Below are 16,289 nucleotides of genomic sequence, written 5' to 3'. Positions count from 1 at the left end.
CACACTATGCCATTCATATTGTGTTACGGGTAGATAGCAACACACTATTCATATTGTGATATCAGGGGTAGATAGCAACACACTCCACCATGTATATTGTGCTATCGTTTGTAGATAGCAACACACACTATGCCATTCATATTGTGTTATCGTTGGTAGATAACAACACACACTATGCCATTCATATTGTGCTATCGTTGGTAGATAGCAACACACACTATGCCATCATATTGTGCTATCATTGGTAGATAGCAACACACACTATGCCATTCATATTGTGTTATCGGGAGTAGATAGGAACATACACTATGCCATTCATATTGTGCTATCGTTGGTAGATAGCAATACACACTATGCCATCATAACAACACACACTATGTCATTCATATTGTGTTATCAGGAGTAGATAGCAACACACACTATGCCATTCATATTGTGTTATCAGGAGTAGATAGCAACACACACTATGCCATTCATATTGTGTTATCGTTGGTAGATAGCAACACACACTATGCCATTCATATTGTGTTATCAGGAGTAGATAGGAACATACACTATGCCATTCATATTGTGCTATCGTTGGTAGATAGCAACACACACTATGCCATCATATTGTGTTATCATTGGTAGATAGCAACACACACTATGTCATTCATATTGTGTTATCAGGAGTAGATAGCAATACACACTATGCCATTCATATTGTGTTATCGTTGGTAGATAGCAACACACACTATGCCATCATATTGTGCTATCATTGGTAGATAGCAACACACACTATGTCATTCATATTGTGTTATCAGGAGTAGATAGCAACACACACTATGCCATTCATATTGTGTTATCAGGAGTAGATAGCAACACACACTATGCCATTCATATTGTGCTATCAGAGGTAGATAGCAACACACACTATGCCATCATATTGTGTTATCATTGGTAGATAACAACACACACTATGTCATTCATATTGTGTTATCAGGAGTAGATAGCAACACACACTATGCCATTCATATTGTGTTATCATTGGTAGATAGCAACACACACTATGTCATTCATATTGTGTTATCAGGAGTAGATAGGAACATACACTATGCCATTCATATTGTGCTATCGTTGGTAGATAGCAACACACACTATGTCATCATATTGTGCTATCATTGGTAGATAGCAACACACACTATGTCATTCATATTGTGTTATCAGGAGTAGATAGCAACACACACTATGCCATTCATATTGTGTTATCAGGAGTAGATAGCAACACACACTATGCCATTCATATTGTGCTATCAGAGGTAGATAGCAACACACACTTTGCCATTTATATTGTGCTATCAGGGGTAGATAGCAACTCACACTTTGCCATTCATATTGTGCTATCGGGGTAGATAAAAACACACACTATACCGTGCGGGGTGTGCTATCATGGGTAGATCGCTCATTCTACAAAATCCGGTGCCAATAGCCTTTTTTCCATTCTTTGGTCCACAAACACTTTGTCGAGCATTTAGGGCATCAAACATGTTGTTTTTCTGGTAGAACTCAACGAGATCTACACGGACATAAAATATATAGTTTTCCATACTTTAAATGCTTTCTTCAGCCTGATTAACCCTTGCAAAGGCTCAAAAATCACTAAAAATGCGTTTCCACTGCTCAAGTGTCACATCTATTTTCTTTGAATAAATGCGATTTCTTTACATATTTGTTGTTTTTTAATTAAATAACGCACCATCATACTGTTTATCAACATTATTTTTTAGTGATTAAAACGTCTTTGTGTAATTCTAAAATAAATTGCACTTTCCACCAAAATGCTGTGAGCTACGTTACCCCTTTTTAACACACGTTATTGGAAAGAAGTAAATGACAGAGGTATCAATGTAATTTGCGGTTTTTGAAAGGAAACACTCATAGGTTTTTAAAAATCACAGTAAAAATCGTGATGCTGTAGCATTTTTGCCATAGAAATGTTGTAAACATTGAAATTTCGACCGACCATGTTAAGATTGGTGAGCTACGTTACCAGGATTCTATAGTATGCACGTGTATTACATGTACTTCCTAATAATATGTGAAAGCTACCAGTGGTCGAACCCCATTATATTAGAATTAACCGACATAACGTTCTAACGTTCGCAAATCACATTAAATACATTAAAAACCAGTGAACTACGTTACTGTGAGCTATGTTACACACTCATTTACGCATCTTCAAAACTTCTATGAAATGGTGAAATCTGTTTTACATTTCACTCAAGTGATCTTTAGTTTACTTTTTATGACCTTGTAGGCCCTATTGAGTAAAACCAGCCCATTTTGTAGTCGGTAACGTAGCTCACATTAGGCCTACATTGAGTTTTAGTGTTAAAAAACATCATGACTTCCTGAAAGAAAAATCATCATGCAAGTGGTGTTGGCAATTTTTTATATCTGAAAGTAGTGATAGGCCTACATTTACTCTTAAAAAACACAAAAAGCAGGTCTTTTTGAACAACTTTTTTTTTCAATTTTTATAGTGGATTGGCACCGGATTTTGTAGAATGAGCGATATAGCAACACACACTATATGTCATTCATGTTGTGTTATCAGGTACGGGCCTGATTAAAATTTTTGGCATAGGCTAGGCCTATAATAGGCCCTACCTGAATTTTGATTTTATTTTCTGTTTCTTTCATTTATCATTTTTTTGTCATTATATTTTCATTAGAAAAAGCAAAACTAAATATAATATAAATATAATCACAGAGAATTACAACAATATTGAAGTTTTGGAAGATTTTTAAATGACTTGGTCAAGTCTAGCTCGCTCCCTTTCACTATCCATAGATCGATTATGTCTCGTCTGATCACCGCGCGCCGCGTCGATACATTATCAATAATCCAAATGGCTGCTATGATTGCGTTTCGCCGTGTCTTTCCTACCCTGAAGAAATCCCTGTTAATAAGAATGGCACAAAACCAGACCCGTGCTGCGTCAACCCTACTTGTTGATAGTGGTGGAAAGTATTCATTCTTGAAAGAACTCGGCATTGCAGCTGATAATGACGGAGTTTTCACTGGAAAGTGGGGTGGCCGTGGAGAGGTAAATTTGTGTTAAGGGTGACGAATTTTGCACCGCAAGCATGGCGGGTTTGTTTACATTTTAAATATGAATCAAGGACGTTGTAATCGGGGTTGTAATGTCTGAATTGTGAAACTAGTCTATGTATGTAGTACATACAAGTACTTCAAAAATGCCTCATCACACTGACACACCACTAACACTGTCATGACTGTAGACTGTACTGTATAGACTGGACTAGTCTGTTAACTTAGTGTAGCCCGACACATCATGGGATGGAAACAGGACACCTCGCCCACACGCAACTTCGCCTACACGGCATCTCGCCTACGTGCCATCTCGCCCCCTATGCAATGCATTGCAATGGCGGTTGTGAATGTATGACGATCGATGTGACCGGAAGGGTTGTGTGTTTCTGTGTTGGTAGCAGACTGTACTGTCAAGGATTCGTTCCAATGAATGCACGGGAATGTTCCAGGGGAATATTCAACAAATTTGTGTGGGTGGTGGGGGTATGTGTGTGCGTGTTATAAATTGAGGCCCCTACATACCGTCCGCGTCCCGGTGTAGATTATGTTCGGTTTTTAACACACCGTGCTGTTGTGATTATAACAATATTTTTAAATATTTTAATATGGGTATGCATTTTTTAAACATGCATTTTTAATAATTTGATAACTTCATGTAAAAGTTTTTATAAAGATAATTATAAAGAAAAATATGGCAGTCTTAATTTTCTTAATACCTAAAACTTTCAGCCTACTTTTAATAACTTGATAACGTGATAAAGTGTTTAAAATAAATTTTGGCCATTTTCAGCGAGCAGGGCCTGTGCTGTGCGTTTCGCCCCTTTTTACACCGCGGGTATTTGCTGCCGACGATTGCTTGGCAAGTCCCCTGCGTGCCTGCACACCCGCCAAACCACGGAATGGCCCGGACTGGAATATACTGGATACGCTGCGTGCTACGGTCACAGTGCCATTGATTTACCCATGTCATACCCGGCGATTTCGCGGAAGTCTTTACTTGCCAGCGTGTTGGATATGGAGGACGGGTAGTGTGCGCAACAAAAAATTTGTAATTGCGGGCCGTGTTAAAAACATGTTTTGTGCTTGTAAGTCCGTACCATGCACATGAGGACGAAGGAAAGCCATTGAATTATGATACAAAATCATAAGGGTAATGAAAGTTGATTCCAAGTTTCCCATCATCGGCATCACTTTTTTACATTATTATTAGCTTATATTTTCACGAACAATAATTAATTTAGTATGTCCGAAATTTAGGCCTTATAAATGTATTTTTATGTTAAATCCTAGGCCTATGTATTTTATTTTTACAGGTATGTTTTCATGAACAAAAGAATAAAGTAGGCCCTAATATATGTGTTATTTTATTTTACAAATTATGTTTACTTACTTCATATAAGTTCATACTTTTTAGTGTTAAATTAATTATGGCCAGTATGGCCTAATAATTTATATAATATGGCCAAAAAAAGCGCTTGCGAGTTTTGTGTATTTTTATTTAATTATTACCGAATCATTCATTTTACCGGCTCAAACTCACTTAAAATAAAGTTTGAGATGTCCAAAACTTTTAAAACTTGCAGTCTTATAAAAGATATTAAATCAGAGAAGATCTTCTTTGACATAGCCTAATGAAACAATTAAGGGAAAAAATATTTGCCAAATGTTTCAAAGACAAATGTGCACAACTAGCAAAACAAACGCCAGCAGCTGCTGTGCAGTGACTTATGCTCCATTTTGGCGTGTTAACGGCGGATATTAGCTACCACTTACACGAAAACGCCGGGTGTGATTATGTTCAATCAATGGTACCGTGACCAAGCACGCAAAAATGCCAGAATACACCGATGTACATGTACCTTCCTTGACAAGGCCGGGCCCGCGGGCGGCCGCATGCCATACACACCGATGTACGATCGATTGCTTGACAAGTCCCGGGTCAAGTATGCTCTCAGTTTGATTAAGAGCCCGAGAATTATACGGGCCATGTTTTGTGCTTGCGACGTAGGCCTATCGGAGGCACGCGAAGAAGAAAAAGTTGCAAATGTTTGCAAAACTGGTTAATACTAAATACGATTCGGTAAAATTTTAATTTTGGGTTATTCTTTGTCAAATATTATTAGTATTAACGTGCTCCCTTATAGGCCTACACATCCAAAGACCCATCATTTTCTTATTGTTTTCAAGCAAAAGGCCAGCTCCCAAGAGCATTTTGTGGAAAAGTCCAAAGTTTTAGAATATGGCCCAGAAGAAAGAACTCTTTTTTTTTGGGGGGTCTTCCCTCGAAAAGCCTCACTTGTTAGCAACTGCCCTCGAAAGACCTCTTTTTTGGATCCTACTCCTATTTATTGCACAATTTTGCCCCCGAAATACCTTATGACCGCAAATATAATTATACTAGCGGGGACCCGGGTCTCCTACTGAGTTTTACTTAATTTTAGACAAGAGGAAACTGAAGCTGAATTTCTGTTAGGCCTATATAGATGAACGGGGTTTCCGACATTTGCAGGCCTACTCTTGGAGTGCAGCACGGGTTGGAATGTATCATGCACATACTTTTAATGCAGGAATGGGATATTTGACGCTGTAGGTATACTAAACCTTTAACCATCCCCCCCCCCCCCCCCACCCCCCCACACACACCCCTTCATAATTGAACACACATAGTCCCTACTCGAAGAATTGAGCGCGGAAGTGGAAAATGTTACTTTTGCGTGCATTAAACTGAACTTGTGTTTTGTTTTCTTTCTCCTGTATGCAATTCTCTAATCTTTCTCATTGACTTTGGTTTGTTTATTTGTTCTCTCTACGTCCACTCCCGCACACACCCCCACCTCACACCCCTTCACGAACACACCTTGTTTTTGTTTGACGGTGGTGTTTGTTAGAAAATCAGTAAAGAAATATGATGTGCATATGTATAATATACAAGAAGGTATACACATGATAAATGAAAGAAAGATAATAATTATAATAATAGAAACAAGGAAGGAATTATTTTAGACAAGTGTTAATTGTGTGTATGCCCAGCCTGATCATGCAAACGACATCCGAGTAATTTGCTTCCAAATCTGGGTGTTTGATAAACCTAGATAGGGAAGACCTATTCGTAGACGGTGCGCACATGAACAGGCAAAATACGGGGCAAAGTAATGATTTATATGAAGTTTAAAATTAAATCATGTACCGTATGGTATTTGATAGACCTATACGCGGTGCGCTTGTTAACAGGATCTAGGAAAAATAACGAGTTATATGAAGTTTAAAATTAATCATACCTGTATATAAAGCCAAACAACCTACATCTTCCAAATCTGGGGAAAATAAGGAGTTACGTGAAGTTTCAAATTAAATCACAGCTCGTACATCAATAAACACATTTATTGCACAAAATGTTTCCATTTATTTGAAATTTTTCCCAGGGTAGCTCCGATGTATTACAAACATAATGAATTTGATTCCAATGTATACTCAGTGGACATGTTAAAACATTACAATGCCAAAAAATCAGCATGATCAGGGTTGAAACGAATTATGTAAAAAGATCGAAGGCCTACACTACATGGTTTTATCTCTTGTCCCGGCTCTTGACAGTTCAGTTCCGGCACACTAAATTAATACTAGGAGAAACTTAAGAAATAAGGGGAAGGATTCGACTTTGAGCTTGTCACCAAGAAATTTAAGAAAGAAGGACTCCGGGAAGGCCGAATAGACTTTGAGCATTGGTCATCAAAAGGCCGTTCCATCATGAGACGACCATCTATATACATGTTGCGTAGAGAAACGTAACACTTGCAGCTGTAAATGCGTAGGTCTTTTAGTTTTAGCTTAGTCTTTCACATGTCATTACAGTACACCCACTATAATCATTTTTTCTCTTTCCCGTCCAATTATGCTTGTTTTGTACTCCGTCGGTAATCATATGGTTCAAACTATAAACGAATACCGATACTATTAGATTGTTAAACCCAGTTTCCTCCTTCAGTCATATTAAGGCCAAAGTCTTCCTTTCCTTATGTCCTTTCTTTATTCAATCCTGTTCTTTCTTGAGGCCTATAGGCCTAATTCTTTTTTTCCCCTTTGATACGTTATTGTATTGTCAATGATCATGTAATATACATACATTTTTTGGTTTGAGCTGAGACTAAAATACCTAAAGCCTTACTTGCATTTGAATCAAATAAATAGATATGTATAGGATACATGCTATATACTTGAAGCCAAAGCAATTAAGTATAACGAGTCAGATCATGATGACGGTGTTTATGCTACATCATATGCGCAGGTGCTCCTTTGTTTAAAGGGATATCCCTGATGAGGAACGGTCAAAGGGTAGTTCTCGCCAGCAAGAAAGATACAGTGCCGCCGATAAGGGGGTTAAGGGGGTGCGTTACCCCCGGGCCCGGGGTCCTAGGGGCACGTAAAAAGTAAAGAAAAGATACTTTACTGCGGGCCTGTAAAGCAAAGAAAAGGGGCCTCAGGGGCCCGTAGAAAACTAAAGAAAATCTTTTCTTTGCTTTATTATACGGGCCAACTAAGATATCTTTTCTTGGGTATCTATTCTTTGTTTTTACGGGCCCTCCTTGATCCGAGATTCCCTTTTTTTGTTGTTGCTTATTAAATAATAATATAATAAGAAGAAGTTAAGAACACACGCAGTAAAACATAAAATCAGACCAAATACAAGAGGAGAATAAAAGTAAAACAAAATTGTGACTAAAAATATTTTTCAATAACATAACACATAACAAAAAGTAGAAAACAAACATAAAAATAGAAATAGAAAAACAGCTTTTTTTAATTGTGCAAGTATTACTTGTTCGATTTGATTCAATTTGGGATTGGATAAAGTGTTGATGAATAGAAACTAAAAGAATAGGTTTGGGACAATTTTCAAGGCTTCCTATTTATTTTATTATTTCTTTTATATCGCACCTTTTGTGGATGTAAGGGTTTTGCAACAAAATAAATTTACCCTTTTCTAGAAAACCACCTTTGCAATCAAATTTGAGCCCATTTGTTTGCACTACATTATGTAACTTGACTAATGCTTTGAAAATCAAAAAGCAAAATTGAAATATCTCATTTACTTTTTCAATTATGACTTTTTAATTAAATTCGGAAAATGGCATTTTTGGGTATTTCGAAGCTACACCTTTTGTTAATTAAAATGATTTTTTCAAATATAGTGACCCAAAAACAGTTCCTTTTGGTTTTAATAGGTAAAGAACATTCCAGGCTACCATTATACATCAACAAATTTAAAACAAAACAATTCTATATTCATTTTAAGTTCAGATTTCGGAAATTCCCTAAGATTTCCCAAACGGAAATATGCGATAACTCGGAAGGGAAGGTAGTATGAAGGTCAAACAACCACCAAAATGTGTATTTTTACCCACACTATAATATTATGCCAATAACTCAATTTGGCCAAAAGTGGATGTAAGGGGTTTTGAAACAAAGCTCTTCATTTGTAGCAATATGCTAATGTACATTTCTCTTCTTGCTATTCATTTCCTCAATAATAGAATAACCATCTCGCTAATTACTCGTAAAAAGGTCATTGACCTTCACAATGTAATTACCATGCGTACAATTATTTCAAATAGTTCATTTGAAGTATTGATGTATTGAGAACATATCCTCCAAATCTGATGACATTCTTGCATAAAATAAAAATGTTACAGTCATTTTTGTAATTGAGGTCCGATTTGAGAAAAACGCATTTGAAAATTGAGATTTACATAGACGCCTGTGTATTAATTAATTAGTAATTAAGCATTATCTCAAAAATTAAGCATCTGCTAAGGTTAAAAATGGTGTTAATTATTAGAGGTTGTCCATATATACAACATATCCAAAAATACATTTTTTTTCATTTTTGACCATGTAATGGAAATTGTACCCAACTTATGACATGCGACCATATACGAAAAAAAAAAAAAAAAAAAAAAAAGGAAAATTAAAGAAAAACATAAAAATGGAAAAACAAAAATAGGACAAAAAAAAACCACCCTCATCCCCGAACATGTCAGAAAACAATACCAAATAAACAAAATCAAAAGGAAACAGTACAAAATACAGACAGACATAACATTAATTGATACAGACAAAATAAAACAAACAAAAACCCATAATATACAAAAAAACAATACGATTGTACCAAATTAGTATAATTATAGCAGGCTACAGTACAAAATAAAGAAAAGGATAACCAAACCAAACCGAGCCAAAATAGAACTAGAAACTTAACAAAACCAAGCAAAAAGCCATAGGCCTATCCCAAACAAAGAAATTAATTTACCAAACAAAGAAAAGCATGAACAACAGTACACTAATTAAAGGAAAAAACTAAATTGAAAATATAACCAAAAATCCACTCAGACAAAGCTTTAATAAATCCAAACGAAGAAAAACAAATAAACATTAAACAACATAACAAATTCTAGCAAGAACCAAGAACACTACAACAAAGCCAATTACAAAAAAAACCAAAAAAAAACCAAAAAAAAAAACATTACGAAATATAAAAGATGAATATTACAAATTACCAAATAAAGAATTAAAAAACATGCAAAAGTCCAAAAGACTAAAAACGGTACCGTAGGAAACATAGGCCTAATAAAAATGATGATGCACTATATACTTTCCTTATTTCGAAAACGCAATACTGAGCTACTATTCTAATTGCCGCTATAGCTAAATTATGTGAGGGGGAAATACAATTATAGGCCTACTTCTCAACTTCAAATCACCACAGCACGACCATTAAAAAACAATCATCACCTATTGACACCGGGCTATTCTCAAGACTACACCAGAACGTGGTTACCAGGCTAATTCTCGTCCATTCAATGGGGGTGAATGGTGATTTAATGAATGCATCATTGACAGTACGGTCTGAATACACACACATCCTGTGCGCATCGATCGTATACATCCACAATGCCGGGCCACAATGCCATTGCGTTGCATTGCCGCTTATAGCTAATTAGGGGCGAGATGGCACGAGGCTAGAAATGGCGTGTAGGCGAAATTGCGTGTAGGCGAAGTGCATTGTGGGCGAAGTGTCCTGTATTCTGTTCAGCCTCTCATGTCAGCCTATGGTTCCTTCCTTGTACGGATAAGGCCAGTGCAGTGGAAATCGTAGTGACGGAGGTGTGAGTGGAATACCTCGGGCTACTAACACTGTGGCCCCAAGGGCAGGCCAAGTCAAGACTAGCCGGGATTCAGTTCCCCACGGATTTGAATGGGAATTTAAAAAAAAAAATTTATTTTGCCCCGGTATTTTGCCTACTTTCCACCTGTTTGGGGAGCACATTTCTTCAATATTTTGACAAGTTGACATCAAGTGTTCTATTCTTTTGTTTGGCAATAATGTATTTTGCCAATATATGTCCAAAAATGTCCAATCAGGGACGTCGTCACGAGAGGGCGACGCAACTTTCCATCTACAATGCCTTGCATAAATGCGTCTACCTTTCGCCGCAATAAAGCGTACCAAAAAGAGAGACACATTAGCAACCATGCAGAAGGGAAGTATGGGGATAATTAACATCGCAATTAGCGTTAATTAATCATAAAACAAGGAATAATTTGGTTATCATTAAGGGGGTACTACACCCCTCGATGAATTTGTGTCTATTTTTGCATTTTTCTCAAAAACTAATAACACAGTGGTAACAAAAGTTATATGTATATTATAGGGGCAAGGAATCCAATTACTACACTGGAATTTCAGTGACCCAATACAAGCGGTTTATTATTTTAGATCAGAAATAAGGTACCGCTAGGATGTACCTCATTTCCTATCATATATACTGAACCGCTTCTCTTGAGTCACTGAAATTTCAGTGTAGTAATTGAATTCCTTGCCCCAATAATATACATAACTTTTGTTACCAGTGTGTAATTATTTTTTGAGAAAAATGCAAAAATAGTCACAAATTTACCACATGGGTGTAGTACCCCCTTAAGATAAAATAGCCAGAAAACGCCAATTCAGGATGTGCGCCCTGTGCATACTGAAGCAAACACGTCATGATGCACAGTCGATGAGTCAAAAGCTACGCATTTTTCCATCGCCCAAGTCATTCCAATTTGAAGTAAGCTTAACTATACAAGTAAAAGGTAAAGCCTGAAAAGATAGGGAGACACCCGTGAGGCTCAGGGCATTTCAATATTACTCTTAAGTAGCTCTCCGTGAAGGCTCCAGAAGAGCTATTTAATGCTCTCCTGCAAATTCCAAAAGACAGTCCCCGCTGAGTACTATTGGGCTCTGCCTGGCTTTGGGCAAATGTTATAAATAAATATGTAAATAAATAAAGATAAATTTGTCTAGCTAACTGCATATCACAGGCGATGGTGATCACGATAAATGATGATGTGATGTTGTCATTTGATCACGCAAATTACACAAAACAAACGTTATTTGACCAAACAATATATTCTTATTCTGTTGTTAATACTGAGTGAATTTCAAAGTATGCATAATGTATCACACTCATTTTCTACCATTGTCTCACAGGTGATGACATCGGTGTGCCCCGGCAATGGAGAACCAATTGCAAGAGTGAAACAGGTAAAATAAAATCAAGCATTCTTAGGTACCACATCGAATTTTGTCATAGAGTACCGATAGCGCTAGAAGACAAAATTGGACATTGTGCCTTAAGGGATCTGGAATAAGCGTTTTGAGCGTTTCGACAGTATTTTTGTATGGAACATGAGAGCACCTCAGACGCATCGAATTGCATTCTGAATACGAAGAATGTCTTTCTGATATCAAATAATTTTAATTTTATGAAATTCACGATATAATACAAATTTGATGACAAATTATTAAAATTTGATATTTTTCACATTTTGATATATAACAGCCCTCAAGTAAATTTTATAAATCTAATGATATATTCTTAAAGTGTATGTAGCTGGGAGGAAAAGCCGACGATCAATTGAAAATTTTGACCTTTCATATTGAAGATATGGATTTTTTTCCCAAAGACCTAATTTTATTTGGTGTTTTGGGAAAAATCCATATCTTCAATCTGAAAGGTCAAAATTTTCAATTGATCGTCGACTTTCTCAGTACTGTTAAATATCAAAAATATCAATTTTTAATGCGAATTTCAAAAAATCAAAATTATTTGATATCAGAATGACATTCCTCGTATTCAGAATGCAATTCGATATGTCTAATGTGCTCTAATGTCCCACAATAAATACTGTCCAAACGTTCATACCCCACCCCTTAAACAGCTACAATAATCTTGGCAATTTGATTGGATTTTAATATCCTCATGTCTCAGTTGTGTTCTACTTATAGTATCACTTATTGAGAGATTGGACTCAATGCTGCTGTCCGAGATGCCTCCAGTGCACGAGCCTCAGGAGTGCATTGGAGGCATCAACATTCAGAGCAAATGCATTTAGTGTCTATTCTTTGGAGCAGCAAGGGATCAACATCTATTAACTTATTTCATACACGATAAAGACTTCCTGCAATTTCTGCTAATTTTATAACAAATAAAATACTTTAAATATCAGGTAATTGTCCGCATATTTTTCTGTAACCTTTTTCTGATTGGCTACAATGTATGTGGTTCGAAGAGTGTATGAATACACAGGGAGATACATTTTGACCAAAACAACTTTTTTATGACTCCCATCCCAGTGGCATCTGCTTTTGTTACGTATGTAGAACATTACGAGCTTGATCTTATTCAGAGCATGATCCTGTCGAAACGGTGCACAAATTCCGCCTCATTTCAATTAAAATAGTGGTATGTCTCCCATGTTCTATCAGGCGATAATAGTAATAATAATAATGAAACAGCATTTATATAGCGCATTGTGAATCTCAGATTCCTCAATGCGCTTTACGGATTTAAAAACTACCAAACTTAATTTACAATATATGAAGATAACCTAAGAATTTTACAAACATTAACTATGCATAAAATAGCAGGCAGGCCAGCTGCAAGCAAACAACTTACATTTTGTAAGAAAAAATTCTAAGTGCAACACCAGTGAGAGGCCCACCGAACAAAATCCCCAACGGGGATCGTTGGTGCACTCCACACCAGCATCATCAATACATCAACATACATATACAGATAAAGATACAGTTTTACATGATAAAAATGACACTATTATTCTCCTATAACAAAAAGCACACTGAAACCAAATTAAACTATACACAACCATCTCCATCCAAAGGTGGAGATGCATGTGTAAAGTGTGTAAGAGACTCATCGATGTAAACACATCCATGAGCCTCCCACATACCAACTAAATTATACACAACAGCAATAATACATGACAAAACAAATCTGAACTCAAGCAAAGGCAAACCAACTCCATCAAAGGGATGGTCGGGATGTCTATGTAAGAAGCATGAGAGACCCACCAATGTAGCATATAGAGCCAATCCGTGGGCCTCCCATGCCCCTTGAACATAATCAATGCAAATACAAATATGACACCATTGGAATATTATATACACACTAAATAATACTAAATATTCTCATCAAATAAATACAACACACAAAATTGATAACATACATTATTGAGCTGGGAGACTACTGCACAATTTAAATTGCACTAAAAACCACATATACACCAGGCACAAAAAGAAACTCGTCAGTTATATTCATCCTCGCTGTTCAATAACTTGATAATTTTGGAGAATTCTGAAATATACATTTTGTTAATTGGACTTTGCTTTCTCATTTGACACCCTGTTCGTGTCCAACTATCAACAATTGACCAAGATATGCGCCTCCAAAGCCTCAAACCTCAAAATCAAAAGTTGCATCTTCAACGATTTTCAATGGGAACGCATCGTTGTATTGCACACAAGCACCACGGGCCAATCGATAAAACACACAGTGTAACAAGCACAATTGAATCGTTAAAATTGCAACTTTTCATTTTGGGGTTTGAGAGTTTGGAGGCGCATATCTAGGTCAATTCTTGCTCAATGTTCACGAACAGGGTGTCAAATGAGAAAGAAAAGTCCAATTAACAAAATGTATATTTCAGAATAATCCAAAATTATCAAGTTATTGAACAGTAAGGATGAATATAACTGACGAGTTTCTTTTTGTGCCTGGTGTATATGATAATTATTATGAAACTACAGTTTTATGATTCTCATAACAAAGCTCACTGAAATCAAATGAAACTATATACAACCATCTCCATCCAAAGATGGAGATGCCTGTGTAGAGCAGGGTTAGTGCTTAAGCAAAACTATGGGGTCAACATGACCCCATAGTTTGTGATTTTACAAAATTATGGGGTGAAATCCAAAATTATGGGGTCAAAACTTTAAGGGGGTACTACACCCCTCAATAAATTAGTGCCTATTTTTGCATTTTTCTCAAAAACTAATAACACCCTGGTAACAAAAGCTATGTATATTATAGGGGCAAGGAATCCCATTACTACACTGAAATTTCAGTAACCGAAGACAAGCGGTTCGATACTTGTGATAGAAAATGAGGTACCGCTAGGATGTACCTCATTTCCTATCATATTTACTGAACCGCTTGTCTTGGTTCACTGAAATTTCAGTGTAGTAATTGGATTACTTGCCCCAATAATATACATAACTTTTGTTACCAGTGTGTTATTATTTTTTGAGAAAAATGCAAAAATAGTCACAAATTTACCACAGGGGTGTAGTACCCCCTTAAGATTGTCGATTCAGAAAGAAAATTATACTATGCATGTAAGTGATGTTACATGTCGTATTGTTACACTGTACCTGTTATATAATATTACTGTTATTAGTGATTTGCTTACCTGTTTACTTATTAGTAGAGTACAGATTAAACCTACTTATGTACCGTATAATTTTACATCAAACATATTACTGCATAACAACTGCTGAAGATCTAAACTTCTATTCATATACACTGTAACATACTTGGAAGTCAATCAGTTCATATTTATCTGATGTTATAATCTGCACTGAGGAAGACTCACTATGTCCATGGGACACTCCCCTGCATCACATATTAATGTGTTCCTCACTCATGATGATCAACTTCAGATTGATACCCTTACTATGTCTATGTCGTTTTGTTGTTTTGCAGGGAACACTGGAGGATTACAATGAGGCTGTAGTCAATGCCAGGGCAGCCTGGGAAGAGTGGTGTGAGGTACATGTATAGTAAATTGGATTTTGGTGGCCCCAAAAGAACAGCATTGGTTTTAATCCACATCAGCTGAAAGGAGTATCCCATCATGCATTGCAGTATATCTGCTTGCTCCATAGCAAATGTATACAAAATATGTGACCCATCACATCGAAACACGTCAGTTGTCGTCAAAAATGAACTTGTTGGTTCTTTACCAGCCTAAAGGAATGTTTTTAAGCTTTAAAAAGCATAATGGGATACTACCTTCAGCTGCTGTGGTTTTAATTAGTTGAAGTGGAAGAATTTCTTTGGAATAATTATGCAGAGTCAGCTTATATCATTCACTTTCTATTTTAAAATATAAACCTCAACATTAAAAAAAAAAAAGTTGAGTACATGGCATCTTGTCAAACTTTATACCTAATCATTAGTCGCATGGAATTTGTATTAACAGATGCCTGGCCCGCTACGTGGAGAGATTGTACGTCAGATTGGCCATGCCCTAAGGGAGAAAAAGGATGCCTTGGGAAACTTGGTAAGTATTCGTCTTCTTCTTGCGTGTATGGTCCATCAGGTATATCGTAGCTAGACAGGTAGGTCCCTGCACAGCTAGCTGATGGTGTCTTTGTCAATCTCTTGAAGTCCAGGGGCACGATGTGTGGACTTGTAGATGGGACCGACATTGATAATGTGCTCTATTGTTTGAATTTCACCACATTCACAGTTGAGCAATGACGCTGCGACAATCTTGTGTAAAAAGTGCTTGGCGTGTCCAACTCCAGTCCTGTTTAAAGGCAGAGGCCTTCCTTGAAAGGTCCCAACCACTTGGATTAGAAGATGGCTCAGTAATGAATGCCTTCAGGTTAGAGAATGAAGTCTCCCATTCCTTAGCCCAGCACTCTGCTATGTTTTTTAAATAATCTGTTTGCTGCTGCTGCTCATTAACTGTGTAAACCAAAGTTTACCCCTACACTTTCTAAAGCAGGGGTTCTCGATAGGCGGCCTGCAGGCCAAATCCGGCTCGCCACCCAATTGTGAGCATC

At 36.8% G+C, this 16,289-nt stretch overlaps 1 protein-coding gene across 1 annotated transcript in view; it reads left to right on the top strand.

The window, feature by feature from the left end:
• The first annotated feature begins 2,878 nt into the window (after positions 1-2,878).
• Positions 2,879-16,289, top strand: part of LOC140171901 (alpha-aminoadipic semialdehyde dehydrogenase-like) — a 646,628-nt gene continuing 633,217 nt past the window's right edge. Inside the window, exons 1-4 of the mRNA XM_072195242.1 lie at positions 2,879-3,089; positions 11,628-11,681; positions 15,202-15,267; positions 15,701-15,781. Coding sequence (XP_072051343.1) covers positions 2,892-3,089; positions 11,628-11,681; positions 15,202-15,267; positions 15,701-15,781 — 399 coding nt within the window. The 5' untranslated portion in view covers positions 2,879-2,891. The remainder of the gene's footprint in view (positions 3,090-11,627; positions 11,682-15,201; positions 15,268-15,700; positions 15,782-16,289) is intronic.

Source organism: Amphiura filiformis, chromosome 15, assembly GCF_039555335.1.
Source record: "Amphiura filiformis chromosome 15, Afil_fr2py, whole genome shotgun sequence".
Classification (NCBI taxonomy): domain Eukaryota; kingdom Metazoa; phylum Echinodermata; class Ophiuroidea; order Amphilepidida; family Amphiuridae; genus Amphiura; species Amphiura filiformis.
The sequence above is the reverse complement of the archived record's forward strand: the minus strand, read 5'-3'. Positions and strand labels throughout refer to the sequence as shown.